Genomic DNA, 15,606 nt, shown 5'->3' on the forward strand with positions numbered 1-15,606 from the left:
ATAGTTTTCTTATAAATATTTACTTTTTATTCATGGACTTCCTGTGGCTGATTTTCATTTGTCTCAAGACGAACTGTTGGGTCTATGTTGAGACCGAAATCTTTCTCCTTGTCTATAACAATGATGTCACTCCGCCTCACAGAGCCCTCTTCTTCTATAGCCGTGACCTCTTCATAGACCTCGTAACTTTACTATATTTCTTCACCTATTTATTACTCTTTAAACAATGCTAAATGCTCACTTTTTTATAATTTCACTCTTTTTGTCGCAGTTAGAAGAATTGTCTTAAGCCTTTAAAGCAACAGTCGATTTCGACGGGTTTCACCTAGTATATATATAAATTTGAACGAATAGTGTTTTTGGCCTCTTTGGACATCAAAATGAAAAAGTAAATCGGTCCCCGGCCTAGGTCTTACCATGAGACCTACGGTAATAGCTACTTCCCTATAGGGAAATTTGCTAAAAGAAAACTGAATTAACACTGTGTGCTGCATTTATTGAGCAATTATTGAAAGAGCCGATTTGAAAACTATGGGAAAATAGGAAAGTCACATATGGTGGAAGGGGAAATTCATAGAATTACCACCAAGTTAAAGAAATAGAAATACATTTTTTAAAATCTATATTCGTTATTATGGACAACCTAATGCGGCTATGAGTGGGAAACATTTTTTGTAGATAACACTTTTGAAAAATGATGAGCTATTTACAAGAAATGTTGATTATATCGAACTTATGCACATCTTGAGTATTCCCATAATCTTTCTTTGAGTCGACTCTTTTAAATTCATCGGAAATTATTACGGTTATTCGTTTTAAAACAACGCCTGTAATACTTCGCAATTGCTGTAATTTGAGCAATTGGTACACTTGTTCTCTCTATATGAAATATATGAAATATATTATATGAAAACTAATAAGGTTCACATGGGAAACTACAGAGCCACTAGGGCGGAGCCCGAAAGGATTTTTGAGATAAGAATGCGCCTATTTATGTTAATCGGGAACTTGAGCTATCATCACACCACATTTCAGCCCAATCCGTCCAGTATTTTTCGTGTTTTCGGAGTTATAGGTGGCCGCGTTACTTATCACAAACATCTATACATCAAAACTTTCTCACTTCATTGGTATGTTTAGGCGGAATGACAACTTGTTATAGTACGAGTAGAATATTTTAGCTCTATGTCTTGGACAAGGAATACTACATTATGCTATGCGGCACATATGGATGATTTTGTCTCATGTCAGCCGGTCCAAAGTCCTAAATATTTCGTCTGATCCTGATGTGAAGTCAAGTACAAGTTAGTTTGAGTTAGTGTTAGTGTTAGTGTTTGATTTTGATTTGATAGCAGTGTCAAGGTCGAAATATCAATATTATTAGGTTAAAATACGATTATCACAATCACACGCTTTTGTTAGTCTCGTTTGCGCGAGTTAAATATTGTTCCTTACCTTCTATGTTTCTCAGAATAACTTACCTATTTATTTAGAGATCTTACTATTTCTCTGACTAGTCTGTGTGGACTAGTTTCTCATAAAAGGCCTAGATCAAGCCTGAATTCTAGGACCTTCAACATATTTTGTATAAGATCAAATGTCAAATTTATTTGCGATTTGAGAGAATTTCAAGATGACCATTCGGCGTCCAAGTAGTTATCCTAAAAGTTTTTTGGACACTTTTAATAGTGTGAATGAAAAGATTGTGGAAGACATATCCATAGAATTTTTCTATAAGCCACATACGATTACTCTGTTAGCAGTTTCTATAGCAGCAGTGGTTTATTCATCATTTATAAGGTTAGTGAAATTAACTTATCTTACTCTATAACTAAACTAAATAATAAATAGCACTTTACCCTTACTAGACCTAGGCCTTATACCATGGCTGGTGAGAGTAGGCTAAGTTATAGCTCAGTTGTCATTCATAACTAGTGAAGCGACCGACCGATATGAATTTAGAATTTAGATTAACTTCAGCTGAGTCCTCTCCGTCCGTAGCCAAGTTGGCCGTGGAGGGGCATCAGCCAATTCAACGTTAACTTATTAGGCTATGCCGCGTGACGTCAGTTCATTGCTGTATATTGCTGCTGCCTAACGATCACTTGGTGCGTTAGACCAACTGTAGGCCTAGTTGCACAGTTACCGGGTTCAGCGAGGAATTTGCTGAACAAAGCTCAGCGTATTTCCAGCCGCGCGCGTGACACTTCTGGGAACATTGGCCTGGCGCCGAGTCATGGTCGCCAGAGTATTCCATGGTGAGGCAACTGGGCTGACGCAGAAGTTTGGAGGTTGAAACAGTTCAATATTACAGACCCTCCTTTTTAGGCTATATTTGAAATAAAGCAAAAGCTTTTGTGACGGTATTGAGAGGGTTTCTTGAGGGTGTAGCAAAAAATCCTCTCCAGCTGATATACAATGGGTCTGGAAATTTTTGGGGCCGTCACATAAGCTTTAAACGTTGTGGATTCAAGTAGGCCTAGGCATATATTCAGACACAGCTTGGGTAAAGTTTCTTAGCTGGACTATTCTTATAGGCTATCGATTTAAACTCAAATTGAAAATATTGATTAATGGTCAACTATCAATTAAGTTAAATGAAACTGTCTTAACCTAACCTAACACTAACCAAACTTGCTGATAATTAAAAAATCTAATGAAGGTTTAACTTACTTATCAAATTGATAGTTTCAATCGATATTAGCATAGCCTAGTTAACATGTTCACTGCTGAAAACCTTTACACAGGTGCTCCTAAACTGCGGTGTGGCCCGGGCGGAGCCCCGGCATGCTAACTGAATCAGCGATCGCTATTAGCGTTGAAATATCTCAGTAAGACGAATCACAAAAGAGCAGTGGTGATTGTTCTGCGTTACCCCAAAAGTGGTGTAGGTCACTAAAACACCCAAAGGTAGCAGTACTGCCTGGATCAATAACCAGAGTCTTTGTAATATGGCTCGAATAGAGAAAATCCCCGAAAACGGGACAAAAGCATTGCCAGACGAGATTTTACGGGATACCAACCTAGGCACCAAAATAAAGCTTGCATTCTACGCTACAGGCTGGCAACAATTACAACGTTCCCCGGCAATGGCTGAGCACACATTGAAGCAAAGTTGTTGACATTGGTAAAGGACGTGATTTCCCGCCCCGCACCAGTGGCGCCGGTACCGCGGGGCAAGAATTCCCGCCCCTCGCACTGAACATGTTAAGAAACTGTACCCCACAGCTTTGATTTAAAGTTATGAATGTCATAATGTAACTTTTGATAGAAATCACTAGGTAACTAGGTAGGCCTATACTAAAATTAAACTCATCACTAAGTACGGTATGAGTTGACACCAATAAAGACAAAAGAATCAAGGATACTTCTACAGAGTAAAACATTACAGTACAGCGTTGTTTCTTATTTCAGCGATCATATGTCTATGGTTTGTAATAAAAATGTTTTTTGTAAAGTATAAAATGTGTCTGTTTACGATAGGTATTGTTTTAACTAGGGATGGACGAGATTGAATTTTTAGTTCGAGACGAGACAAGACGAGATTTTTTATTTCTCAAAATTTCGATACGAGATCAAGACGGGATTTCCCTTCTCATACACAACGGGAAATGCACGTTCAAAATTTTTACCTGATTTTGTAACATTGTTAGATGACTGTTTAAATACAAAAATAATGATAATAGGCAAGAATATTTACAATCTTTTATTAAAAAACATCAGCATAACATTTTTTTTATTAATCACGCCTAACTTATTAAAAATGCCTACCATTAGGAAACATAGTGATATCAGTTAGGATAGAGTTCAACTTATCCTAAAATAAAATAAATCATAAAATAAAAGCAATATTAATTTTTATAAAATAGTTAGGGCCTACTTGTTTTGACTTTTTATAGTAGGTAATAAAACATTCCTCACACTGCTTACACTTTACAAAACTTCTCAAATGTTATTAAAGTAATATTATTAAAATAATTAAAGTAATATTTACATTTATAGAATTAATTAAATAAGAACGCCTTCGCAAAGGAAACGCAACTACAACACGCTCCGGTATTGCGGGTATTGCATTGACTTTCTGCAGCCGTTTTTAATTTTTTTTTTTTTTTTTATTCTCGTCTTGATAAAAATCTCGGCCGAAAAGAAATCTCGTCTCGTGTAACGAGATTTAAAATTTCCCGAAATTTCGAGACTTGACCATCCCTAGTTTTAATGCTTAAACCCAGTTAACCACAACCGAGCAAGGCTCAGTCTCCCGGTATACAGTTGTATGAAAAACAAACTAAGTTAGGTAAAAAACAATACCCCCACCCATGGCGTCCACCAATATTGGATAGGGAGGCTCGAGCGCCCCCCCCTTTATGAGACTCTTGTTAACCACACTTACCGCAAATGGTTAGACCAAGTGGAAAAGTGTACGGAAGAATTGTGGCAAGAGCTAGGGATGAATGGAGGCATTGTGTTGGTGTGGCCAGTACAGCTTGTAATCTGGCACTTGGCCTAGAGCCAGCAATGTAGACGAGAGAAGGGTGGAGGTGAGGAATAGACCGAACTGCAAACATTCGCGCTGCCTCACTGGGTTGACTCCCCGTGTTTAATGTACTTGGGTCGCAAGGACAGTTGACGCAACCCACATGACGGGACATAATGTTTTTGAACTAGATGCTAGTAGCGATCGGTCAAGTGCCGCTTAGGTTTCACGAGCTGTACCACTTGGCTTACCAGTGGCCACAGTTTGATTAATTATTTATTTGAATTAGGGTAATTAAATATTAATTTTAAAATTTAAAATAAAAAAAAAAACAATGCAAAGAAACAATAAATTGACAAATCAAATTAGGTACAAAAATTTGCAAAACCAACCGTTTTGCACAGTAAGTTGGCCTACCTACATTTTGAACACTTTCCGGACCTCGGACATTTTATTGAAATATTGTAGGGTCAACCGGGGCTAATATGAACAAAAAAAGTAAACTTTTGACATTAACTCAAAAATGGTAAATGACAGAAGAAAAGAAAAAATAGTAGTGTATACAGCTCTTTTAGCTGAATCTATTTATTTACTAACAAAAACCATAAATGTAACCATTATAAAAAAAAAAATTAAAAACCACTGTTCACATTAGCCCCGCTAAAAGGGGCTAATGTGAACAGCCCATGGGGCTAATGTGAACACTCTTAATAACTCTGTTATTTACAACACTAGGCATATGTGGGGGCTGTTGTGAACAAGCCTAGGGTCTAGTCTACCAGTTGCAATAAGTCTCAATATTTTATCTCAAATAGTTTTTGAGATATGAAGGTATCTTTGGAGAGCCGCGGGTCGCCCTACGGTAACCCTTTTTTTTAAACCATTTATAAATATTATACAAGGCTAATAATAAGATATAAACAAGAAAAAAATTATCTGTCAACATACCTGAGTACCTATTTATTAAAAATTTCTTCCACATACAAATTGTTTAAAGCACTTAAAAAAAAACAATAATTTAAGACAATGCAAATTGTTCGTTTAGGCAAATGACAGTTTATTGCACTTTTAGGCCTATTAGGTAAATATAAAAATGTGGGCTAGGCCTATTCAACACCTTAACTGTTGTCTTTGTAAAATAAAAACTGTTTTATCACTGTAAGGCCTTCAAAGAAGTTTATTGAGGAACTTACGCCTCAAAACTTCGACAATTTTGTCGAAGACATACTTATGTCTATCACTGGTTCCACATACATTAGGGGCTGGAAGTTTCCCCAAAATGTCAGTGGTAGAAACAATAAATATATCATCTACTTTTTTCAGGAATGATTTTTTTCCTCATCACAGGATTTAAATCCCATCACTTCGATCTCCCCGTCAGCCTGAGCTTGTATATATAGTACAATATATACTGTATATATTGTTGTTCATAATAGCCCCCATTCACTGTTCACATTAGCCCCCCAACTTTGAAAGCTTATAACTTTGGCTGTTATTAATATATTTTAACTTTGGGAAAAGAAAAATAATCCCCAATTCTTATTTAACAAAATTCAGGCTTAAGATTATTCCTACAACCAATGTAAAAATTGTTATAACAAAAGTTTTCACTTTGCGCGGAAAAGTTTTTTGGGCGGAAAAAAAGTGTTTTAACAAAGTATTTTTTTAAAGTACCTAAAAGTCAAATTTGAAGTTTTCTCATTATGGACACAAAAAATACAATAAATTTCCTTTCTAATTATATTTTTTTCATGATTAAAAATCCCAGATAAATGACTTTTTAAGTCATTGTTCATATTAGCCCCAATATTTTGGTGTGTTCATATTAGCCCCGGTTGACCCTAGTAAAAATCCAGTCAGACAAATTCAAATTCGCTTAGTCTGCAGGTTTGCTGCGGGGGTGTATCTGTATCTATCACAGCTCGGGGGGCTAAAAAACTATTTATTGAGAGACATTATTAATGATGAGAATGCAAGTTTGTAATAGAACATGTATATCTGGTGATAGAAAATAGTTATTAACAAAAGAGAAACTGGACATGTTTACTACTATTTTTTACTCTAGCCCATCTTATATGTTTTGCACTTAATAACACTTAATAAGCACTTAATAACAAACATAATTTTATATCTTGTTTGTAGACTCAAATTGACAGTAGGCCCATAACTTTAACAATAACTTTAACAACTTTAACAATCTATTGCTTGAATCCTTTGAACAACATAAAAAATATCATTCTTAATTTTTTATCATGATTAAACTAGGCCTACCGTAGTTGAAAAGATGTTGATGAAAACTGTTAATGGTTTCTTTTTATTTGATTTCCGTTTATTTATGTAGGTACTGTATCTCTTATGTAGGCCTACTCATAATAAAATTTAATTGTTGTTCTTATTTGCTAATCACTGTTATTTTGTTCTTCTTTCAGAGATGAACAAGATATTAGTGCCAATATTAGGGCAGGAGTCTTTTGTGTTGTATTCTTCTTTATGATAATATCAATTTTGGCATTTCCAAATGGACCTTTTACAAGACCACATCCAGCTGTTTGGAGAATGGTTTTTGGACTTAGCGTGTTATATTTGATGCTACTCGTGTTCTGCCTGTTCCAAAACTACAAAACAGTGAAGCAAATAATATACTGGTTTGATCCAGAACTTGAACACTTCCACATAGACATGGATAGGGTAAGTAATCATTACTGTAACTTTAGGTAAGTCCTGTACTGTATATGGTTATTGTCTAAATTTACATTCTATGATGTAGGCTTAAAAGTTTTGCTTCATGATTTTAACTTAATTTGAAGCTGACTTTTGAAGCTATCCTTATGGAATCTGGAATCCTAAAGTAATTTGTATCTTTCGTAATCCTTATATTAAACTTTCTTTAGTTATTATCGCTTCAGTTTTATACGGTATGTAATTCTAGGAGTATGGTGTCAATTGTTCGAACATCTCGTTTGAAAACATATGGAATCACGTGGATGTGTTTGCTGTGGCCCACTTCCTGGGATGGGCCTTCAAAGCTCTGCTGGTCCGCCATCTTGGAATTCTCTGGGCAGTCAGTGTCATGTGGGAGTTTACAGAGGTGATTCGATTCTACTTATTAATACTATCTTACTAACTTAGGCATTTAAAACAGTATATTTCGTAACAAGAGTAGTAAGTGAGTCATTACATATTTGAGACCATGTTTAAAATGTAAGATTTATCGAGCACTTAAAATGTTCGAGAAGACCCACTTTCACTCTTGTTTTAAACAATACTTTTCGCTACACTACAAAGACTAATATTATTTTGTGAATTAAAATAGACATTGGATATTTCTTTATTTTAGGTCATGCCTTCAATTTAAAGTCAATAATTTAGGTACTTTGGCTGTATAGGCCTACTTTTGGTTGTTGAAAATTGAAACAGTTGACAAAACAATAACAAATATTTGTTTGTTTACGTCGGCATATTCCAAAAAAGATAGTAAACATTACTTTCGCATAGTAAAAACTCTGTTCCGTAGTAAAAAAATGTAATGATACAGGAGATAAACATGCAACAAAAACAGGTCATTTCATAGTGTAGCAAAATTAATATTACAACATAAAAAAATCACATGGCAATGGTTTTATTCTTTCTTTTTTATTTGCTTTTTGTAAGCTGGACTAAAAGTCGTGCAACCTCACATATCCTCATAGCAGTCATAGCTAAAATTAAATAACATAATGTTTTGAACAATATATATTCAACCATTCAACATTAAACCTAGAATATCTATTGTTTAAAACATTACATTTGTAAATCCCCCCCAAAAAAAACTCTTGCCCACAGATTCCTAGAATAAATCAAAGCAATCCTCCATGCAATAAATGCCTTATCCAACTGTGAAGTTGGATACAATAAGACATTAAGTCCATGGAAGATTGTTTTAATTTATTCTAGGGGTCTGTGGGCGAGTTTTTTTTACTTTGGGTTTGGTCGGGCTGAAAATGATTACCTTGGGTCTTAGGCCAAACCAAACAAAATCAAGTTTCTCTGGAAAGTATTGATTTTGAAAAACTTAAACAATAGTTGTTTTTTCTTCAATCGGTTTATAAAATATTGTACATTATCCCCCCCAATCACTGTGAAACTGAACATCTCATGTAGTCAGGGCAATATTGTGAATGTCTCCAGCGGTCGTGGCAAAATCATGAACATCTTCCACGATTCACACCAAAAATGTGTATTTTTACTACCTTTTCAAAATTACAGTGCAAGCCTTTCAAGGCCCACATGAGCTATTTCATGTTACAAAAAATGTGATAAATTAGGCCTAACGATACCGAATATTTTATTTTGCCGCAATGCTGTTGGCATTTTTTTTACCTTTTTGTAAGGGAACGGTTTGGACCCTGGGCTTGTTACTATCTAACATGGACCTTTTGTTAGATAGCATAATTAATAAGTGGCCCAGTGACAAAAATGGCATCTGTGCTCAGAGGAGTATGTCAATTATGTATCGCGATTCAATTCAGCATGCATCGATATACCTATGCATCGATTTAGTCTTCAGTGCCGGATTTAGGGTACTTGCGGCCCTAGGCCAAATTACTTGAGCGGCCCTCCCCCTGTGGTGAAAATTCCTTGCGATCGCGGAAGTAATAGTGAATATCTCCTATGCATCAAGGGGACATCATCATCGACACCCGTGATCGTGGATGAAATCCTGGACATCTCTCCTAAACCAAATCAAAGCCATCATAGGTATCCGTGACCGCGGGAAAATCGTAAACATCTCCCGCAGGCTGCAACAAAGGGACATCATCCTCAACACTCGAGACCACGGTGAAATCGTGATCATATCCCGTGAGCTGTGACCTTGAGGACACCGTCCCCGTCACCCGCGACCGCAGTTAAATCGTGTACATCTCCCTCCGCCCGCAATCACGGGGACATCATCAACGACACTCGCGACCGTGGCAAAATCGTAAACATCTCCCGCAGGCTGCAACAAAGGGACATCATCCTCAACACTCGAGACCACGGTGAAATCGTGATCATATCCCGTGAGCTGTGACCTTGAGGACACCGTCCCCGTCACCCGCGACCGCAGTTAAATCGTGTACATCTCCCTCCGCCCGCAATCACGGGGACATCATCAACGACACTCGCGACCGTGGCAAAATCGTAAACATCTCCCGCGAGGCAGCAATCACGGGAACATCATCATCGACACTTGCGATCGCAGCAAAGTCGTGTTAAAAACATCTCCCGTGGACTGCGACCATGAGGACATCATCATTGTCACCCGCAGCCGTGCCGAAATCGTAAACACCCCCCTCGGGAAGCCATCACGGGGACATCCTCAATGACAGCTTTAGCCGCGGCGAAATCGTTAACATCTCCCGTGAGCCGCAATCACGGGGACATCATCATCGACACTCGCGACCGTGGCAGAATCGTAAACATCTCCCGCAAAGTAGTAATCACGGGGACATCATCGTCGACGCTTGCGATCGCGGCAAAGTCGTGTTAAAAACATCTCCCGTGAGCTTCGATCATGACATCACCGTAAACCGAAGCCACGGCTAAATCGTGAACGACACACACGGGCCGCAATCACGGGGACATCATAATTGAGAACTCGCGATAGCAGCTAATTCTTGAACGTCTCCTGAGGGCTGCCATCATGAGGACACGTCACCGTTACCCGCGGCCGCGGCTAAATCGTGAACGTCTCCCGCTGGCCGCAATCACGGGACATCATCACATAGGCACCGGCGGCCGTGGCAAAATCATGAACATCTCCCTTGGTTTGCGGAGACATCATTATGGTCTCCTGTGATCGTGGCAAACTGGTGGTTTAAAATAACTTATTTTTTATCTAAAAAATGTTTTTTCTCATTCCTCTGCGGCCCCCTTTTGCTTGCGGCCCTAGGCCGTGGCCTAATCGGCCTAGTGGTAAATCCGGCACTGTTAGTCTTGTTGCGTCGATTTAGTCTCAATGCATCAATTTGGTCCTGATACATCGGAAAAACCATAGGCCAACCATAAAATCAGCAGTCTCCATCAGCAGGTTAGGTCAGCAAATATCCTCTTGTTCACAAAAAAGTACTTTAGTTTTTGTTAGTACTTTTTTACTTTAATCTTTTTTAAGGTTGATGATCCATTACAGTAACGCAAGTTGTCAATAATTTTGAAAGAAAATCATGCCGTGCATCGAATCAAATTACATAGATTCGAATAGAAATTCGTTGAATCACATTTATGTATCAAATCAAAGGGGGAAAAATGCTGCATTGCACACATCTAATTATTTTATGCCACAACCACAGCATCAACATTACTGATAGAATTTATTTTAACCTATTTTCAACTAATTTATGTTTCTTGCAGATTGCGTTTGCTCATCTCTTACCAAACTTCTCCGAGTGCTGGTGGGATGCTCTAGTTCTTGATGTATTGGTCTGCAATGGTCTCGGTATTTGGGTCGGTCTCAAAATCTGTAAAATGCTTGAGATGAGGGAATACAAGTGGGTTAGTATAAGGTTAGTCCCTTTTCAACTCAATCTATCATAGGTTGTAAGTGTTTAAGCATGATATAACTTGTATAATAGGCTACATATACTATCTTTTAAATAACTATTCTATAGACCTAGAAAAAAACAACTTGTCAAAGGGTTGAAAACAAACTGTACCAACCCATTAACGCCGGAATTGTTTATTCCTCTATTAGGCCTAGTTAAATTTTTTTAGGTTTCCGTACGTCCTTTTATGTCTTTTATCATGTATGTATTTCCATGGAATGCTCCATTTTCAACCTAAATAAAAGCCAAAAAAGAAAATTCAATATCTTCCTCCTCTATGTAAAAAAAGGATTGTGTGTAAATCCTTATTAAACTCACTAATGACGTCAGCTTCCATACAAGCCAGATACTGTTTGTTTAATGAGGGCCCTCCAATTCAGCTAAGCCACACATTAATAAGCTCAGTGTGAATTGAACACGTACGGGATTCAAACCTGCGCATTTAGGAAGACCGCAACGCTACACTCGTCAGTGCAATGGCTTAACCAACTGAGTTACGATGCAATTGTTGGTCGAATGGGTTGATTGCCATTATAAGCACAAAACGATACTAACGCTCGTAAGATAGCGTTTCTTAAGTTGTCGTCAATGAGTTAAATAATTTTAAATGGTAAACAACTGTCCCCTTTCTGTTTACTACAGCTTGATAATCCCTCATCTAGTTAGTACTTTGCCTGTTTATGAATCTGAAAACAAGCTTACCTCATTTCTTTTAAAAATCCAAAAAAAGACTTATTCAAGTTATATTTTTTGTTTTCAAGAGACGATCTTGTAAGGACTCATTGAGGTTAGCAGCTATCTTGACTCTTTCTTCAATATATATCTTTGATATCTTTTCCATTGTAAAAAAGGAATCATTCGTTATTTAACACCAATACCAACTGTAGTAGCCTACATTCTTCGTACACATTTCTTACAACTTATAAATCCCTGTCTATTCAACTTCAGTTGATCAATATTGTCTTTTGTGTTTTGTACCATGGCGTAACACGTTTTATCCAGATGCTTTAACATTCAAAGCTTAAGATTAATTTACTCAGTGTTAGGTAACAACTAAAATCATATTAGTTAAAAAACCTTGCTGGTTATTTGTCCGCTGACATTTAGTCATTGATTCCTGTCAGTTGTACATTTTAATTACCTCAATCAAAAGATGTTCATTTTACTATTATTGAATTTGTCTTTTCCAATACAATATTTGGTATTTTCTGAATACAGGACTGACTTATGACTTGTATATGGGGACGAACCCAAGGTTCCGTCAAGTCAACTGAAGCTTATTGTGCATGACTTGTGACATATTTTACCACAGTTTTAATTAAAACATTAATGTGATAACTCAAAGAAATAACTTTCTAAATAATATATTCAAAATACGTTTAGTGTGAAGCCTAATATGCTGTTCAGGGACATCCATTCAACCACAGGCAAGTTGAAGCGAGCAGTGTTGCAGTTCACGCCGCGTGACTGGATGGAAGTGAGATGGCTTGACCCGTCCACAACTTACATGCGCTTCTTTGCCATCTGTCAGCTCGTCATCTTCTGGCAAGTGTGTGAACTCAACACTTTCTTCCTCAAACATATCTTCGAGATGCCTCCGTCCCACCCCCTGGTGTTGTGGAGGCTGTTGCTTGTCGGGATTATTGTCGCACCCTCTATAAGGTACGAATAGGCAATTTCCCTTTTGCTCAATTTTTTTGGTTGGATCAATTTGGCTAGATTCATCGTTATACTTAGAACACGTACACGAACACGAAAAACACAAAAAACAAATATAATACTGTAAAAAACAGGACTACTTGACGAAGCCAGGTAACATAAACCATTTAGCTTAAATTTAGTGATCCAGAGGCTAACTCACCATGAAATCCTTGACCCTTTGACCCCCTCGCCCTCAAACTGTCTCCTGATTTTGATTACACTGATAAAGCACTGATTGCACTTTGGTTGTCGTCCCCAACATTCTCTCATCCGCAGTAAAGAATTTGTTTTAAATAATGAAGGCTTACAAAAATCTTTCCCACATTCTGTTTGTACCCTTTTAATTTAGACTGAAAACAACCAAACCTACGTGCAGGCTCTTGTCTATCTACGCTTATCCCATAAGCATTGGCAGATTTCTTCCTACAAATTTTGTACTAGTTATTATCCCCTTACTCTGTTTTATTTCTCATTATGTAATGTAAATTGGAATATTCAATGCGTATTAATACGCCAAAATTATCAAATACATTTTAAAGAATTTTCATAGCATTTTCTTGGATAATGAGGTTATGTAACGTTATTTTAGAGAAATCTATTTAGGTACCATGGTTAATTATCCACCTCCTAGTTCATCAAGTCTTCACTACTGTGTTTGAACATTAAAAATGTTATAAATTCATAATTCATCGCTCTTTTAGACCGTTTATGTTTTAAAGTTGTATATTTTCTCATATGAGTACTTTAAAAGAAAATATACAATTTTAAAGAGTTTTTTACTAAAAAAGTTTTTTTACTGCGTGCTGTACATTTTTAAAGGTAGTTTCGATAATCCAGATTATTTGATCATCCGAATAGCGTCCGGTCTCAATTCAGTAACATTGTAAAAATATGTAATACCAACGATCATTTTTGTAATCAACTTGTAGGCCTAATATAAACATTTTAGTGTCAGTTTGAAACCATTTTTGTTACAGTTAAGGAAACCAAATTACACTGAAATAAACTTAAAACTAAAACGTTGGCTGCTAGAAAAAAAAAACTAAAACTTGAAAAAACTGAAACCCCAAATTAAAATATGGCTTTGAAATTCTCATCCTTAATTTTCTTTCTTTCAACGGAAAAATCATTAAAACTCAAGTGGTTGGTTCAGAATCTGGGATAAAAAAAAAAAAAAAAAAAAAAAAACTCTCCCAGTTTTTAATATATCAGATGATGCCTTTGACTTGGCCTAATGCATAGTTTCTTAATCCCAACCAAAAACTTATGATAGTTATGATACTTTGAAAGTGATACAATAATCTGTTATCTGATACAGCTATTTGATTGAAAATAATTGCTTTGAACTCAAATCAAAATCAAATCAAAACATCTTTATTTTCCTTACATGTACATGGGTACAAAAATAGTGTCAAGTATAAAGTACTAAACTAGCTTAAAGATATAAATACATTTTAAGTATGAATAGGTATTTATTCAATGAGTTCCTCCATTGTATAAGGCGCCTTTTCTATTAAATGTTTTTTTAATTTAGATTTAAATAATTTATAATTTGACTCCTCCTTTATAGAGGCAGGCAATTTCCTTAGAATTAGTGATCCAGCAAAAGTTGGTTTTTTTTTGGAGAATTCCAGCTTATAGGTTGAAGTTACAATATTCTTTTTATGTCTTGTATTGTAACTATGTGGCACAACTGGCTCATATTTTAGGCTGTCTCTTTTAGCTATACATGCTATTTCAAAAGTATACGCTGCAAAAACTGTTAAAATATTTAGATTTTTAAAGTGAGATTTAACTGATTCATCTTTTTTAAGGTGTAACATAGTTCTAATGGCTTTTTCTTGCATGATTAGAATTTTATTTAAATTTTTAATCGTAGTTGCCCCATATAGTCCAATGCCATAGTTTATGTGAGAATGAATATGGGCGAAATATATTTTTTTAAGTGCATCTAAATTGCACAAATAAGACATTCTTTTCAATGCGTACACTCCAGAATTAAGCTTTTTTAACAATTTTTCAACGTGTTTATTCCAACTTAGATGTTCATCTACATAGAGACCTAAAAGTTTGGCTTCAGAAAGTTGTTCTATTGATTCTGAATCAATGATCAAATTGGGTTCAAGTTTCTGTTTACTTTGTTTAGTCGAAAAGGACATAAAGTTTGTTTTTGTTGTATTAAGATTCAAATTATTATTTTTTAGAAATTGTTGTATACTATACAATTCTACAAAGGCCGAAATTTCCAACTCCTCTTTACTTTTCCCCGCCACTGTTAAATTTGAATCATCTGCATATAAACAAATCTTACTCTTTTGAGGATTAACAATACTTTTAGGCAATTCTTTTATATAACATAAAAACAAAATTGGTCCCAAAATTGAACCCTGTGGCACCCCCCACTTAATTCTACGTTTATGAGAGTTAAATGTAGTTAAATAATTGTTTTTGTTTGATTTTATTTCAACAAATTGCATCCGACCATCCAAATAAGATTGAAACCATTTTAAGGGGACTCCCATTATTCCAAGACTTTCCAGTTTCTCTAGCAAAATTGAATGACAAACACTATCAAATGCTTTAGAGAGATCCATGTATATCCCTAGAACATTTTCACCGTTTTCAATTGATTCTACGATGGACTCAATGAAGTCAGTAGCTGCTGTTATTACTGATCTACCATTTCTGAAACCATGTTGAGAATTATCAAATAACTTATTTGATTCAAGATAATCTACCAATCTAATGTACATTGCTTTCTCGTATACCTTTGATACAGCAGGGAGCAATGAAACAGGTCTATAGTTAGATATTTCATTAACTTCGTTTTTTTTATGTAAAGGAATTACCTTTGCAATTTTTAGTTGATGC

General features: G+C 36.1%; 1 protein-coding gene across 3 annotated transcripts in view; it reads left to right on the top strand.

The window, feature by feature from the left end:
• Nucleotides 1–1,299: 1,299 nt before the first annotated feature.
• LOC128999380 (phosphatidylserine synthase-like) overlaps nt 1,300–15,606 on the top strand; it is a 36,662-nt gene continuing 22,355 nt past the window's right edge. For all 3 annotated transcript variants that reach the window (XR_008491288.1, XM_054425855.1, XM_054425856.1), the window contains exons 1-5: nt 1,300–1,800; nt 6,904–7,162; nt 7,404–7,562; nt 10,844–10,995; nt 12,442–12,696. Coding sequence is in view for 2 of the 3 variants with exons in the window: in XM_054425855.1 (XP_054281830.1) it covers nt 1,634–1,800; nt 6,904–7,162; nt 7,404–7,562; nt 10,844–10,995; nt 12,442–12,696 (992 nt within the window). In the remaining variant the exon portion in view is untranslated. The remainder of the gene's footprint in view (nt 1,801–6,903; nt 7,163–7,403; nt 7,563–10,843; nt 10,996–12,441; nt 12,697–15,606) is intronic.

This window comes from Macrosteles quadrilineatus, unplaced genomic scaffold, assembly GCF_028750875.1.
Source record: "Macrosteles quadrilineatus isolate MER2022 unplaced genomic scaffold, UCM_ALF_1.0 Scaffold_8__2_contigs__length_117827958, whole genome shotgun sequence".
In the NCBI taxonomy this organism is placed as follows: Eukaryota; Metazoa; Arthropoda; class Insecta; order Hemiptera; family Cicadellidae; genus Macrosteles; species Macrosteles quadrilineatus.